We start from the raw sequence: 15,376 nt of genomic DNA on the forward strand, positions 1-15,376 counted from the left end.
TTTTTTTTTTTTTAAACTCAAATAAAGAAAATAAACATTGTTTGAGATTATGAATTTAAAACTTTTGTTTTATACAAGAACTTATTATTCAAAAATTACATAAACTAGCTTTTAATAGTTTTTAATTTTTTTCTTTTATGTTTTATGTTATTTCATATATTTCAAAAACTTACAAATATTTTTCTCAAATATTTATATACAAATAAAAGTTATGGCTTATGTTACAATCTCATACCGACCAAAAGTAAATTAAGTTGGTGACTTGTAAGTATAAGTGTCTCTTTCTCCTACAATGTAACACTTGGATATTGGTAAGTTTCTTATTTAGCCTCTTTTATCAAAAAGTTTGCAAAATGGTCCCTCAGCTAGTACGCAGGGCGTACTGGAGTGGTACGCTTAGCGTACTAGCCTTGCATGGACGCGGAGCTCATCCACGTACGTTGGGCGTACGTGGAGTACGCATGGCGTACGTGGGCAGATTTGAAACCCTAATTTTTGGGTTTGCACCCTATATAATCCATGTGATAGCCTCTTTTGGACATGTTTACTCAACCTCCTTGCCCTTAAAACCCTAATTCCGTCCCTTAGCCTTGTGTGTTGCCTTTGGAGCTCTTGTGAAGCATTTTTGGTGTGTTTTGTGCATTTTGAAGAGGATGGAGAAGGTTGAAGACTCATCCTTTGGATAAGAGCTTTGAGATCCAGCTTTAGCATCTCCATTTCGTGGCATTTGATGTATAAAGTTCAAAGCTTGTCAACTCATTTCATAGATCTATTCATTGGCTTGTTTTGGCTATTTTGGTACCTTTTGGTTTGCTCTTGTAAGCTAAGGTTGTTTATGGAGCTTAGCCTCTTAGATCTGGACATATTAAGGGTTCCTCAAGCTTAAAGGTGCAAACTTTATGGTTTTTATAGACTCACGCATGTGTTAAGTTTTTTATTAAGCTCTTTTCGAGCTCTAGAGCCCCATTAAGCCATGCATGCACGTAAAGTTGCCAACTTTACATGATAATCCACCTTAGGGAATTCAGATCTAAGTGTTGGAGTGAAGTCTTAATCGAATAAGTGTTGAATGAAGAAAAGTGGCTAAGCTGGGAGTACGTTGGGTGTACAAGCTGGTATGTCGAGCGTACAAGCCCCAAAGCAAGTATGCTTAGCGTACGAGCTGAGTACGCCCCGCGTACTCAACATATGGGCTTCGAATCGTTTAGGCTCACGGTATTGGGCCGTGTTTGGATTCTTGATGGTTAGGGCCTCGTTGGGCCATCATCATGTTGGTTTGAGCTAAGGATATTTATTGGACTCTTTGGTTGAAGGCCCATGAAGGGGTTTTGGGCCCAATTTGGAAAATTGGGCCATATTTTGGCCTTGGATGATTATTTTGGAAATTTGGGCTTTTGGACATTTGGTATAACACCCATAAAATTCAAGCCAAATTTAAACTTTTTAATACATTTTAAAACCATTAAGTTATTACAGTTTGTTTTCAAAATGGTTCAGACATCAGAGTATCCCCAGAATCAATCATGAAAATATGAGGAGGTGCACGATCACGCCTTCGCCTTCCCGCAATCATCAGAAGTGCCTGAAACAAATCAACAACTGTAAGCCCGAAGCTTAGTGAGTTTCCCCAAAATACCAACGCCATACAAACATAACCATATCATATAACCAATACAGAACAACATGCATAATGAGTCATCAGCCTGACTGGACCGCCTCACAGGCCTTCAGTCTATCTGGACTGCTCTTCGAGCCTTCAGCACGTCTGGACCGCCACGCAGGGCCTACAGCCTATCCGAACCGCTCGTCGGGTATGTTGGCCTACAGCACAAAGAAGGACCGCCTCAACCCAACCCCCAATCAAACCAACATGTGCACATAAATATCATACGCTAGCTCATTTCATATAACAGTCAAACCGATCTAACAAATCACCAATCATAGCAACATCCCAATAACAGGGATACAGACCTAACCGGTCACTAACATAGCATCATCCTATAACCAGGACAATCTTGTGCACATAGACATCATATAACACTAGCATGTATATATATATATATATATATATATATATATATATATATATATATAACAGTCAAACCGATCTAACAGATCATAAAGCATAACAACAATCCTATAACCAGGATATCGACCTAACATGTCACTAACATAGCATCATCCTATATACCAGGATACCGACCCAACCGGGTCACTAAAGCATAGCATATCACCATCCTAACTACCAGGATATAAATCAGTAAGCATAACATGCAATAATCCGAATACAATCCATAAAGGGCCGACCTTGGTGCCTTAGACCCTGTTGATATAGTGAGGAGAACTCACCTGGCACTGCTGAAGTCACGCCGATAAAAGTCCAGCTGCTGGTTGACAAATTTCCGAACTGTCAACATCAAACAACACCCAATTAATAATTGGGTTCCAAGCCCAAAGTCCAACTCACACACTAAAGGCTCAATAGTCAAGTAATGGGCCAAAGCCCAACATATGCCCCAATTTTCCAAATTGGGCCCACACCCTCATATGGGCCTTACCCTAAGCCCATCAACATATTCTAGTCCATTTGCTTGATCTTGGATGGCCCATTAAATAATCTAATCATCAAGGCCCAAGAGAAGGCCCAACAATAAACCCAAGTAAAATTAGGGTTTCTCATCAAATGGCGATTAGGGTTAAGTGTTTCTCACTTAACCCATTAAGGACTTAATCCATTAAGTCCATTATTGCCTTAGGTTAATTTACCAATGATTATTATTTAATATTTCAAGTTTATCAAATAATTCTCGCGTGTGTGTGTGTCCTGATCGATTTCCACAATTTAGGGTTTTATGCTCTTAGGGTTTTCCAACCCAATACTAGTTCATTAGTCCATTTGAGCCTTTAGGTCACATTGGGCCTTATTGGGCCCATTAGGGTTTGAGTAGATCAATTATGGTTTCCTTGGGCCCATTAGGGCTTCATTGGGCCCACTTTGGCCAAGCATTCCCCAAACGAGTCAATCACAACAAAGCAAGCACACCGCCACCCGACACGACGGCCGGTGGTGGTTAGGGTTTCTTTTCATTAACACAAATTCTAATTACACTTTACAAAGGCTGAATTTCAAATAAACACACACACAACCACTAAGAAACACACACCCATGGTGGTGCATGGCGGCAGCCACCACCTCACGGAGGTGGTGGTGGTTGTTCTTGGTTTTTCCCAGCCAGCAAATCCTTACACAACAAAACCATACACCTACATGCTCTTTATTTGCTCAAAAGGTCCAGGCACCATCCCCCCCACGGCTCACGGCGGCGACAGCAACACCAAAACGACAGTAGCAGCGGCGGCGACGACGATAGCCACCACCTCGCTGTGGTGGCGGCGTTTCCACCTGACCCCAACCCAACAGCACATCCACTCACACGATTACACGCCGGACTTGTGTCCAAACACAGCCACCTCCGCGGTGGTGCATGAAAATCGAAGAAAATGAAGAAGCAACCCCTCCCGATGGCGAAACCCGACTCCCGTCGTCTTCACGACGGCCTTCTGTTTACCCTCGACCTCCGGCAGCGAGGTGGTGATGGCGATGCTCGAACCCAACTGGCAGAGACGCAATCCTCCCTACTCGCGACTGAAATGGCGCACCTCATCGATTTTCGTCTTCAGCCTCCACTAAAAGATGACGGCAGTGGTTGTTGACATGGCCGTGGCTACGGTGGTTTCTGACTTCGACGCCAGCGATGCAACAATGGATCCGAGCTTGCGGTGGTTCACCATTAACGGTGGCTGGAGAGGGGTGTAAGGATGGTGAAGTTGGCGGCTGAAGTATTAAGGTAGGGTTAGGGTTTTAGGTGGTGACGGGTAAAGAGATTAAATACCTGATCCATTGAACCAATTTCCATAATAACACATTTAGTCCCTCTCTTCCCTTTTCTTTCAAAACAAAACCCTAATTTACCCTTTAAACCCTTGTTTCCAATAATCCTTTTCATTACAAGTCCAACATTTACAAAACAACCCCTTCCTCTATAAAATATTCTCAATTAAGATCTGTAAATTACCATTTAACCCCTCCTTCTGAAAATCCTTACAATCCAAGTCCAAAATGTTACCAATCAGCCCTTGACTTATGAAAATCTTTACAAATTAAGTCCCACAATCACACTTTAACCCCTAGAGATTCAAATCTTGTCGTTTGGCTTCCCGAAACCAACTCTCAGCTAATTATTATTTCTCGGGGTTCCCGAGTTTATTATTTAAATCCCTATATTTTAAACGGGATGTTACATTTGGATTGGGCTATGGCCTTGGGCCAAGTTAGGAAAGGGTAAAAAGGTCTTTTACCCTAGTTGGAACTCTTAGTGTGAGTCAGGATCCAATTATTAACTGGATGTTAATTTGTGATAGTGCAGGGATTTTAGCGGGCCAACAGCCATGGATTCTTTCTGTGAGATTCAGCAGTGCGAGGTGAGTTTCATCACCATGTTTAGCGGGTCTAAGGCACCAATGTCTGCCCATGATCAGTGAAGCTAGGATACTAGATGTTTGTGTGACTCTTGTATGTGTGTATGCTTATATGATTTGTATGTTGGGCGGGGCCCGTTATGCGAGTTTGGGCGGGCCCATTATACTCAGTGGGCGGGGCCTGTTATGCAAGTTTGGGCGGGGCCCGTTATGCGAGTGTGGGGGGCCCGATACACTCATTGGGTGGGGCCCATTAGGTGTTTATTTATGTATGGTATGTGAGTTTCCTCACCATGTTTAACGGGTCTAAGGCACCAATGCAGGCCCATGATCAGTGATGCTAGGATACTAGATGTATGTGTGACTCTTGTATGTGTGTATGCTTATATGATTTGTATGTTGGGCGGGGCCCGTTTTGCGAGTTTGGGAGGGGCCCGTTATACTTAGTGGGCGGGGCCCGTTATTCGAGTTCGGGCGAGGCCCGTTATACTCAGTGGGCGGGGCCCGTTATGCTAGTGTGAGCGGGGCCCGATACACTCATTGGACGGGGCCCATTAGGTCTTTATTTATGTATGGTATGTGGTATGTTGGGGAACTCACTAAGCTTTGTGCTTACGGTTTCATTTTATGTTTCAGGTAATTCTGGTTCCAAAGGGAAGAGCTCGGGATGATTGCAGAGCACACACCACTCGATTCCGCATTTTGTGACTTACTCTGATGATTGATGGTGTATTGATACAATTTGTTTACCTTAGTTTTATGACAATGATATGGTTACTATTTAATTAATCTAAAAATGAAAAAATTTCAGGTCTTATTTTGGGACGTTACATACAAGTTGATACATGGGAGTAAGTGTACACTTAAGTTTATGGCGTGATACAAACATAATATGAGATGAGTTTGTATTAGCTTCCAAATCAATTTTGCCAAACATAGGAATGTGTCATATTGTCTTATTCTTTAGATGGAAAGAGATATTATTCTTTCAATGGTAGTTTTGATTTGTTACCTTGGTTCATTTGATTGATGATATGCATGGGTGTTCCTTTTCAAAATGATGATTCATATTATAAAGAAATATAACTGAATAATCATATAGCTAATTCAAAGATGGGATATTTTCATATTATGGTAAATATTAACTTTTTATAAAAATGTTCTCTGTCAAAATATTATATTTTAAACATGTATTAAGGAAAAAAAATCAAAGAAAAAAAGTTTTCGTTGAACATTTAAAACTTGTTCTAAAATGACTTATAAGCCCAACGAAGTTTCCAAACCGTTAAAAAAATTTCAATTATGTTTTGTTTGTTCAAGAATACCCAACAAACTTAAGCTTTTGTCTAAAAAAAGCCCAACTAACTTACACTTTTGTTCAATTCTCATTATGGTCAACCGGCTAATGAAAGTCAACGTATGACATGGCATATGACGTGAAATTAAATATCGATAAAATGACTTGTAAGACCATCGAAGTTTCGAAACCGTTCAAAAAAGCCCCAATCATGTTTTGTATGTTCAAAAAAACCTCAATCATGTTTTGTATGTTCAAAAAAACCCAACAGACTTAACCTTTTGTCTAAAAAAGCTCAACGAACTTACGGTTTTGTTCAATTCTCATTAGAGGCAACCATATTCATTAGGTATACAATTAGTTGGAAAATGACATTAAATTATCTTTAATGACATGGAATAAATATATTAGAATTCCTTTTATATTTAGGGCTTGGAGAAGAGAAAAACGAACGACGTCTATGTTCGATCTCTTGTAATGGCTACTTCTTCTTTTTATTCTTCTTTTTCTTTTTCTTCTTCCTCTCAATCGTTGATGTCCAACTCAAGATCTACAATGAATATATTTTATTATGCAGACCCTTATGGATGTGGACGCCCTTCTCGGATTTGGACATCTAGAACGGAGGATCATCCAAAGAAAAAGTTCAAGGCTTATTTGAACAGATGGCTAAGTGTAATTGAAATCTCTATCATGTCCATCTTCTATCTATTTGTTTGTTTCCTTCAAAAACAAGAACTTATTAAGATAATCATCCAAATAGATAGAAGATGGACATGATAAAGCTTTCAATTACACTTATCCATTTGTTCGAACAAGCCCTGAAACTTTTTCTTTGGATGATCCTTCATTCTAGATGTCCAAATCTGAGAAGGGCGTCCACATCTACAAGGGTTTGCATCATCAAATATCTTCTTTGTAGATCTTGAGTTGGACATCAACGATTGAGAGGAAGAAGAAGAGGTAGCCATTACAAGAGATCGAACATAAACGTCGTTCGTTTTTCTCTTCTCCAAGCCCTGAATCGATATATAAAGGGCAATTCTAATATGTTTATTCCATGTCATTAAATATAATTCCATGTAATTTGCCAACTAGTTGTATACCTAATGAATTTGGTTGCCTCTAATGAGAATTAAACAAAAGCATAAGTTCGTTGGTTTTTTTAGACAAAACGTTACGTTCGTTAGGTTTTTTTGAACAAACAAAACATGATTTGAGTTTTTTGAATGGTTTTGAAACTTTGTTGATCTTATAAGTCATTTTCTCGATATTTAATTATACGTCATAATCCATGTCATTTGTTAACTTTCATTAGTCGGTTGACCCTAATGAGAATTGAACAAAAGTGTAAGTTAATTAGACTATTTTAGACAAAAGGTTAAGTCCGTTGGGTTTTCTTGAACAGACAAAACATAATTGAAGTTTTTTGAACGGTTTCGAAACTTCGTTGGACTTATAAGTCATTTTCCCTACGTTTTTTGGCTGAATTGAAAATATGTGATTGATTGAGGATGAAAAACAAAATTAACCATAAGGAGTATGAAATGTAAACATCTACTGATAATTAAGGACTAATATTATAAATTTACAAAAAGGAAGATTTGAAATCTCGCTCGTTATTGCTTACGGTTAGAAGGAACACACACCATATTCGTTTCATGCAACACAACAGACCGTTGGATTCCCGTCAGTTTCTCCGGTGTTATCATTGCCGAAAGATCGCCGGCCTAGCTACAACCCCAAAACACCAAGAAAAACGCGAAACATTACGAAGAAAACGAAGCGCACCATAGCTCCGCCTCCGCCCAGAAACCCTGTTCTTCTCGTCGTTGACCCTACAAGTCAACATAATTCAGAATGTCCGACGACAACTTCACGACGGGGGTCGAAGATGGCCTCAGGTTAGCAAAGCGTATATACTTTGGTAATGACCGGTCAGTGGCACCGCCCAAACATATAACGCCGATGGAGAAAGCTACACGATCGCTATACCCCACATCGCCTATGGTTTACGCCGTAATTTCCAACCCAGCCATCGTCGACAACCCTGACATGCCGAGTTACCAGCCTCACGTCCACGGAAGATGTAATCCGCCGGCGTTGATTCCTCTTCAGATGAACGGAATTTCGTTTGAGGTGGATTGTTATTTGGATACGGCGTTCGTGACAATGAGCGGTTCCTGGCGGGTTCATTGCGTCATGGGAGACGAAAACTGCAGTTGTCGAATTGCAGTTCCTATGGGAGAAGAGGTAATTAATTTTTCGACTTAGGGATTTCAATTAGGTTTTGGTTTGGTTGAATTAGGTTAATTTTGTACAATTCTGGAATAATATTATATGATTTGGCTAACAGGGTTCAATTCTAGGTGCGGAGGTGGAAGTACCAAGAATAACATACTCAACTCAACTAGCTCCAATGGAAGAAATTGGGGAAAGAGAAAGTGTAGCGCCACCTGAAGAAGGAGGCCTTCTGAAACCCCACATTTTTACTTTAACAGTGCCACATGTTGACGGTGGTTCGAATGTTTCGGTCAAAGTTCGATGGTCGCAAAAAGTAATGTATAAAGATGGTGAGTTCATATTAGATGTGCCTTATACCTTCCCGGAGTATGTCACCCCTGCCGGAAAAAAACTCCCAAAAAAGGAAAAGATACAACTCAGTATTAACTCTGGTCTCACAACCGAAGTTGTGTGTAACACAACTAGTCATCCACTAAAGGTATTATAGATTGTATCAATCTTTCATTATTCTATAATCCTACCATTAAACACTTGATTATTCTTTAATCCAGGAACGAAAGAGAGAACCAGGGAAGTTGGCTTTATTGTATGAAGCTGATGTTCTTTCATGGTCAGCTACAGATTTTGTATACAAATACCACGTAAGCTCGTCCACCTTGTATATTTTTATCATAAAAATAAAATCAAGTAACATGATATGTGTTTGTAATATGTTTTAGGTTTCTACAACGAATTCATTTGGTAGTGTCCTTCTGCAGTCTCCATCAACACTGGATATTGATCAAAGGGATATGTTTTCCTTGTACTTATTTGCAGGACCACATAAGGGTAAAAAGGTTGGTGATATATATAGTGAGAGTGGAAGTATATAATATAATAGTTGAGGTTAGAGTGGTGATTTTGTCCAATTTATATGATAGATGTGCAGGAAAGAAGTTGTTTTTGTTGTTGATACGAGTGAAAGCATGAAGGAAAACACAATTGAGGTTACAAAGAATGCAGTGATATCAGCAATCTCAAAGCTTGATGAAGAGGACCGTTTTGGTATAATGGCATTTAATGATGAGACTCATTTATATTCATCGAGTTTAGAGTTAGCAAATAAGGAATCGATTGGAAATGCAACCCAATGGATTGACAAGAATTTTGTGGCGGCTGGTGGTACAAACATTTCAATGGCTCTAAATCAGGTTATTGTTTCTTCACTTAATTGGGGTTGTTATTTGTTAATGATAATAATAAAAAAAAAAACCAGATTATCTGATTTCATGTTCATGTGATACTTGTTAGGCCATAGAGATGTTTTCCGGGAAAAGTAAATCAGTTCCAATGGTTTTCTTTATTACTGATGGATCTGTTGAAAATGAGAGACAAATCTGTGAAGTTCTAAAGAAACAACTACAAAACAAAGAATCAGAATTGGCCCCTCGTATTAACACGTTTGGTATAGGTATTGCTTCGCATTATGATTCCCTTCTTTACTATACATACTTATTTTATCTTTTTAATTGCAATTTAATTTTATTTACCTTTTTCTTAGATCCGAAAGATTTGATAAGCTTGCATGCCTTAATTGTGCAGGATCATACTGCAATCATTACTTCTTGCGAATGCTTGCAATGATTGGCAGGGGTCATTATGATGCTTCTTACGATGCAGGTACTTAATTCATATTTGTTTCAACACATTAAAATTTAAATGGAAGGGAAGCCAAGGCGTTTGTAGATATGCTTGCCTCAGCTGTTCCTCTTCTTTTTGTGTTCTATTCTTTTACCATGTGTATGAGAGCAACCTTGGCGTTTCAACCCTTACGGGTTTGGAGCATATCCACCAATCCCAAAATGGTTTACAGAACCCACAAAAGCCATATTAAATCACATAACCGGCTATACATTTCATTGTAAAACGATTTACAAAACCCGAAAACATATTTAGAGTATAAGATCATGCTAATTATCCAATCAAAATCCTCCACATTTGGACACCTTATGAGGAACCAAATATAGAAAACAGATATACACTCACAATGGAGATTCATTATATAAGTGACCAACATAAGGAAGTAGATTTATTTTGAACTTCACTACCAGTGGGATTATATTCATTAAAGTTAACAAACGAAATTAATACTCTTTGAGACGACAATGATGGTTTTTTGTTGGATTATATATGTGTTTGATTTTGATCAGAATCAATTGAAACTGGAATAAAGTCGTGGTTTTCCAAAGCTTCTTCTACCATGTTGACCAACATTGTAATCGACGGTCTAGATAGTCTTGATGATCTAGAAGTATGTTTCTCTGCATCTCTAATTTCCTCATTTTCTACTACAGTTCCTCATTTTCAATTACTCTATCTCTCTCTCTCTCTCTCTCTCTCTCTCTCTGTCTAAAATACCTAATTACAACTCCAACCCTACAGATCCACCCTTGTACAATTCCAGACCTTTCGTGTGAAAGGCCATTAATCCTATCAGGTCGATACAAAGGTGGTTTCCCTGAAACCCTAAAAGCCAGCGGCATTCTTCCCGATATGACCAACTTCACAATCGACATTCAAGGACAACGGGTCAACGACATACCTCTTCACAAAGTAGGTCTTTATTTACAATTTTACATCATCTCTTTCTAACCATGTCACTTACTTTGACCAGGTGTTGGCGAAAAAACAGATCGAATTCTACACAGCTCAGGCATGGCTTTCAAACGATACAGAGCTGGAGGTGAAGGTCAGTAAAATGAGCGTGGAGACTGGTATTGTGTCAGAATACACTCGTATGATCATGTTAAAAACAGGACCCCCTGCAAAAAAAATCGGGAAAAAGGACGCCGATCCTAAAACAGTAACGGAAAAAATTAAAGTTTTGCATCAATTAGGGCTTAAATTTGGCAACGTCACTGCGACAATTGAAAACATTCCTCCCGGTTTCTTACCAAAGTTGCCCACCCAAACGGAGATGCTGGCGGCAGCCGCCGGAAACTGCTGTGCAAATGTGTTTGGCAAGTGCTGTTGTATGTGCTGCGTTCAAGCTTGTTCGAGAATCAACAACCAATGCTCCATCGTTTTGACCCAATTTTGTGGTTTCGTAACGTGTTTTGGATGCTGTGGATGGTATGAGTAAACATGTTAATGAGAGTTTTACTCGCGAATTGATCTCAATTTGAACCTAAAACATGGTGTGCTTCATGTAAAAAAAAAATAGATGACATTGTAAAAATGTATACAGGCTAACATGTAGAAAAACAATCGGGATTGTAATATTCAAAGGTGTTGAGATTACTCTGCTAAAACAAAAGGTGGAGCAACTCCATCTCTTATAAAAGAGTCCCTAAGGCTTTGGTGTCGAAAGTGGAAAAATGGCCCCATCTATAATACAAGTTATTACAACACAATCACAAAGGTTGATTAATAACTTGGCTTTCTTTTAGAATTTGATACAGCATGCTTGTACTCTTCGATTGTAACTTCTGAATTTTCCCGGGTCAAATGAGTTCTCCCAAATTCTTCTTCGTCTTTTTCGACTCTTACTTCAAGCTTCTTGTCATCAGGCCCCACTTCTGTAACATCTTTTTTGTATTCATCAACTTCAACTTCTTGTTTCCCTTTCTCATCACCAACTGACAAATGATGGATCGTCTCTTGGATCTTTGTCATGCCTTTCCCAACAGGTTCGATTGCTTGATTTATAGTCAGTCTAACATCCTCTACAACCTAGAAAAAACCAGATAGTATAGGTTTTAGCGACGGGAAAGGGGATTTATTAGCGACGGTTTGAAAAGAGAACTTACATGTTGACCCCCTTCAACAACTATGTCCTGAACACTTTCTTTGACACTAGTCCCAGCAGCCTCAACCTGTGTCTCCATCTTCTCAATATGCGTGGGTTTCGGGTTTTCCTCATCTACTTCCACAACTTCTTTTGTTTTTTGGGTGGAAAGTTTTCCGTACTCGGATACTGACATATAATGATATTGTTTTGCTGAGAATACAAAAGTATGAGCCATGGCTGCAATGGCCATCTGCAATAAACAAATATAAATATAAAATCCAGACAGTTCATTCAGTTCAAAAAAGAGAAACACTGATATCATTTACTCATTCAACATAGATAAAAAAAAACGAGTTGAGTTGTAGCAAGGAAAGCTCACTTCAATACAAATCAAAAAGTCCTGCAATTCGGTTTGAAATCTTCCGCCATTAGGAAGAATTTCAAGGTAACATAACAAGGCAATCCCGACACCTTGCCACCAAGTTGCAAATACAATGGCTTTAAAACTGATGAACTTTGCAAGGGGTCTTATTGGTTTAAGTCTTTCATGAGTCACATGGTAGAATTTCACGAGACAGTATAACGCCCACATTTGGCTAAAGTTTATAACAAACGCAATATACGGGTACCTATACCAACAAGCCAACAACACAATATCCATTCTCATTTTTTTTCATCATTTTTTTTTAAATAAATAGAAACGTATTGAAATTTATACATACATACCCATAGTACAACTTGAACTCACCATCACCATATACACCAACAAGTGCTAGTATCATTGCCAAAAATGAACATAAGGTCTTCAATATCATCTAATGGAATTACACAGAAACAAGGATTATATTATCAAGGTATATACTAGTATATACTAAGCAATGGTTTTGTAACTCACGTATTGAACTAGTCCAAATTTCTCAATTTGTAACAATTCTTCCCCAAGGACACGTGGTTGTCTGAAGAATTTGCATAATGCTGTTCTATTTAAATCCAGTGTCACATCTTTCCCATCTAACAATGGCTTCTTCAGAAGCTTTTCTTTCTCATTTTCAAGTAATTCAACCACTCTTCTTTCACCACCTAACAAGATAATTATATTTAACACTTTGCACAAAAATTTAACAAAAAAGGATGGATTTTATGGTTAGTTGCTTACCAAGACAGGCAATCAAGTAACTTCCAAATGAATAAAGAGCAAATGCTTCATAGCAACTTCTTAAGATGTCACAAGCAAGAGCAAACTTGGGTTTCCACAATGACAGAATCTGATTAACAAGAAATCCAATTTTGGTCCTAAAGATGTGAATTGAATATGTAAGTTTGATCAAACTCATATTGACAGAAACAATTTACCGAGTCGGTGGCATAGACAGGAACCATAAAAAGAACTGCCACAATCCATTTTTGCTCCTGGAAATGATTTTTCTTTTAACAACATCCAAAATCTTGATATTATATATTACAAAATCAAAAATCAACTAACCTCTGGATTGGTATACCATTTGAGATGCTGAACAATTAGAACACTTGATAGAAGCAATGCTATTAGGACAAAACATGCTGCAATAATGACAGCTAGCGTGTGGGGGTCTTTATGTGTACTCTCATTCATATAACTACTCATCCCTTCTGCTAACATCTTCCTATACATCAAACACAGCTTCTGCAATTGTGTTTAGTTGTTATTGATTGTCAAATATCTAGTTCATAGATGATAAGTTCGGAACTCAGTTTCAGTGCCATGTAATCAGAATTAGGGCATAATGTTAGGTAATTAGATTAAAGTTCATACTCAATCAGCTTCCAGTTATAATTCTCACCAAGACTGCCTAAAATCGACTAACATAAAACAGTTCACCTAGCTAGTGTGTAGTATCCTCGTTTTGATTAGAACTGATACAAAATTGTTGTGATTTAGGGGAACCCGATAATAAACTAGTAACACACGAATAAAAGATGTGAAATTTGGCATCTCGAAAGAAATTGAATTCAAACATAAAAACTGACCGGGTATCGATTAAAGCGCGAAAAGCGGTATCTTCATGTTGTGGGAATTGAAACCCTATATTCAAAATGGAGAGTCTGTTAAGAACATCATTGTAGTAGGATATGCATCGAGTGAGGTACGAGGTAGTTCGACCTGAAATGGACGCGTATTGGCATGATGGGGATTGTGGAGGTGTGACACGTTGCGGTTATTTTGTCGTCTAAACCCACGAGGATGCCGAAGGCAGGTCCCATTGCATGCGTATACGTTTACGCTGTCGTCAGCACTTTTTATGAATATCAACGGGGAAAATGTGCAAAGAAGTGGCTAAAAGTTTAATTATAACCAAGTTTTTTAGTTTGACAAAAGTATTTTTGAACTTTACACTAAATTTATAGTCAAAATCGAGTGACATATAGTGGTTATTTGTTTTTGGTCATTTTGGTTGTATATGATATAAATGACAGCATTATAAATTTGCCTGATTTCGTTCGTTCTCATAGTTAGGTAGCCTATTCAATTACAAATAATAACAAATGGTTAAATACAAAAAAAGCAATGCATTTTCATTGTTTTGTTTATTATAGCATCACACTTCTATTTCTTCATACTACAACTTTAGGATATGGTATACAAGCACCAAAAGGAGAAGTGAGATGACGTGGCACCACGGTGGTGTGATGAACGGTGTGCAGTGAAACCCCCCACATGACTCCTTTGCCCCGTGCCTCTTTCTCCTTTCTCTTCCTCCAACGGCTATATTTCATTTTCTTTTTCTTTTTTTAATCTTTTACCACTATAAATATTCTTTTACTCCTCATTTCACACAACTTTCTACTATAACATTATTCAAACCTTCTTTTATCAAAACCAAACAACTCTCCCACCAATCTCACCGCAAGATCTGGTCGAAACAAATCGTATGGAAGTGGTTCAATGACACCAATTCAAAATGTTTTTTCCTTTCGATCCGCCGGTTTACTAGCCCCTCCTAATTTTTTCACCACTACCCTAATCACAACAATTTTCACTATCAAAATGTACCACAATATTACTCTGTGTTACCCGTAAATGCAACCTTATTTCACAATTTTGCCGCTCTCCCAGAATATGTTCCGGAAAGCCAACCCCCTTCCAAGCCAGAAATCGAGTTTGTTCGGGAAGCACAACCAAACTCACCTGAAGTCGTAGCCAAACCCATTGAGTGGATGAGAGGTGATCGAGGGAAACTAAAATACGATCAGTTGGCAGAGAAAAAAAATGAGAGGAGTTGATATGCCACACTCCTAGGCCTTTTGGCCTTATATAAGTTATATCTAAGAAAAATCTTCTACTGTTTATAGCAATATCATCCAAATACAAAACAATTTTCATTGCTACAATTAGATTGATTGTTCTCTTATTTTCATTGCTACAATTAGATTGATTCTTCAAAGAACGTCCTAGCAAGAATTAAAAAATTGAACACTATGAATAGATTTCTCAAAATACAATGTATTTATAAGGAAAAAAATTCAAAAGTACAATGTTGTAATAGAAATAATTGAAAGTAAGATGCTAGAATACACAAATAGATTTCTGTCATCAAATGTTGTTTGCC

The 15,376-nt window shown here is 38.3% G+C and overlaps 2 protein-coding genes across 5 annotated transcripts; one reads left to right on the top strand and one right to left on the bottom strand.

Annotated features, from left to right (window-relative positions):
• Positions 1 to 7,451: 7,451 nt before the first annotated feature.
• On the top strand, positions 7,452 to 11,299 carry LOC145134529 (uncharacterized). Its single transcript, XM_079069364.1, has 10 exons — positions 7,452 to 8,029; positions 8,133 to 8,498; positions 8,572 to 8,661; positions 8,740 to 8,856; positions 8,941 to 9,210; positions 9,311 to 9,470; positions 9,602 to 9,679; positions 10,210 to 10,310; positions 10,442 to 10,612; positions 10,674 to 11,299. Exons 1-10 carry the CDS (start codon positions 7,637 to 7,639, stop codon positions 11,139 to 11,141), a joined length of 2,214 nt encoding a protein of 737 aa, XP_078925490.1. The 5' UTR covers positions 7,452 to 7,636; the 3' UTR covers positions 11,142 to 11,299.
• LOC145134530 (organic solute transporter ostalpha protein (DUF300)) lies at positions 10,341 to 14,067 on the bottom strand. 4 transcript variants are annotated; one of them, XM_079069367.1, is made up of 10 exons: positions 13,930 to 14,067; positions 13,797 to 13,851; positions 13,273 to 13,432; positions 13,143 to 13,199; positions 12,946 to 13,054; positions 12,685 to 12,869; positions 12,516 to 12,604; positions 12,169 to 12,418; positions 11,809 to 12,039; positions 10,341 to 11,731 (listed from the first exon to the last, which is right to left on the bottom strand). In XM_079069367.1, exons 3-10 carry the CDS (start codon positions 13,426 to 13,428, stop codon positions 11,426 to 11,428), a joined length of 1,383 nt encoding a protein of 460 aa, XP_078925493.1. In that variant the 5' UTR covers positions 13,429 to 13,432; positions 13,797 to 13,851; positions 13,930 to 14,067; the 3' UTR covers positions 10,341 to 11,425. The 4 variants fall into 4 exon arrangements, with proteins under 4 accessions (XP_078925493.1, XP_078925492.1, XP_078925494.1 ...); XM_079069366.1 differs by having other exon boundaries at positions 13,273 to 13,452; XM_079069368.1 differs by lacking the exon at positions 13,930 to 14,067 and having other exon boundaries at positions 13,797 to 13,921.
• Positions 14,068 to 15,376: the final 1,309 nt, after the last annotated feature.

This window comes from Lactuca virosa, chromosome 8 (assembly GCF_052849685.1).
Source record: "Lactuca virosa cultivar CGN04683 chromosome 8, Lactuca_virosa_CGN04683_v6, whole genome shotgun sequence".
Classification (NCBI taxonomy): Eukaryota; Viridiplantae; Streptophyta; class Magnoliopsida; order Asterales; family Asteraceae; genus Lactuca; species Lactuca virosa.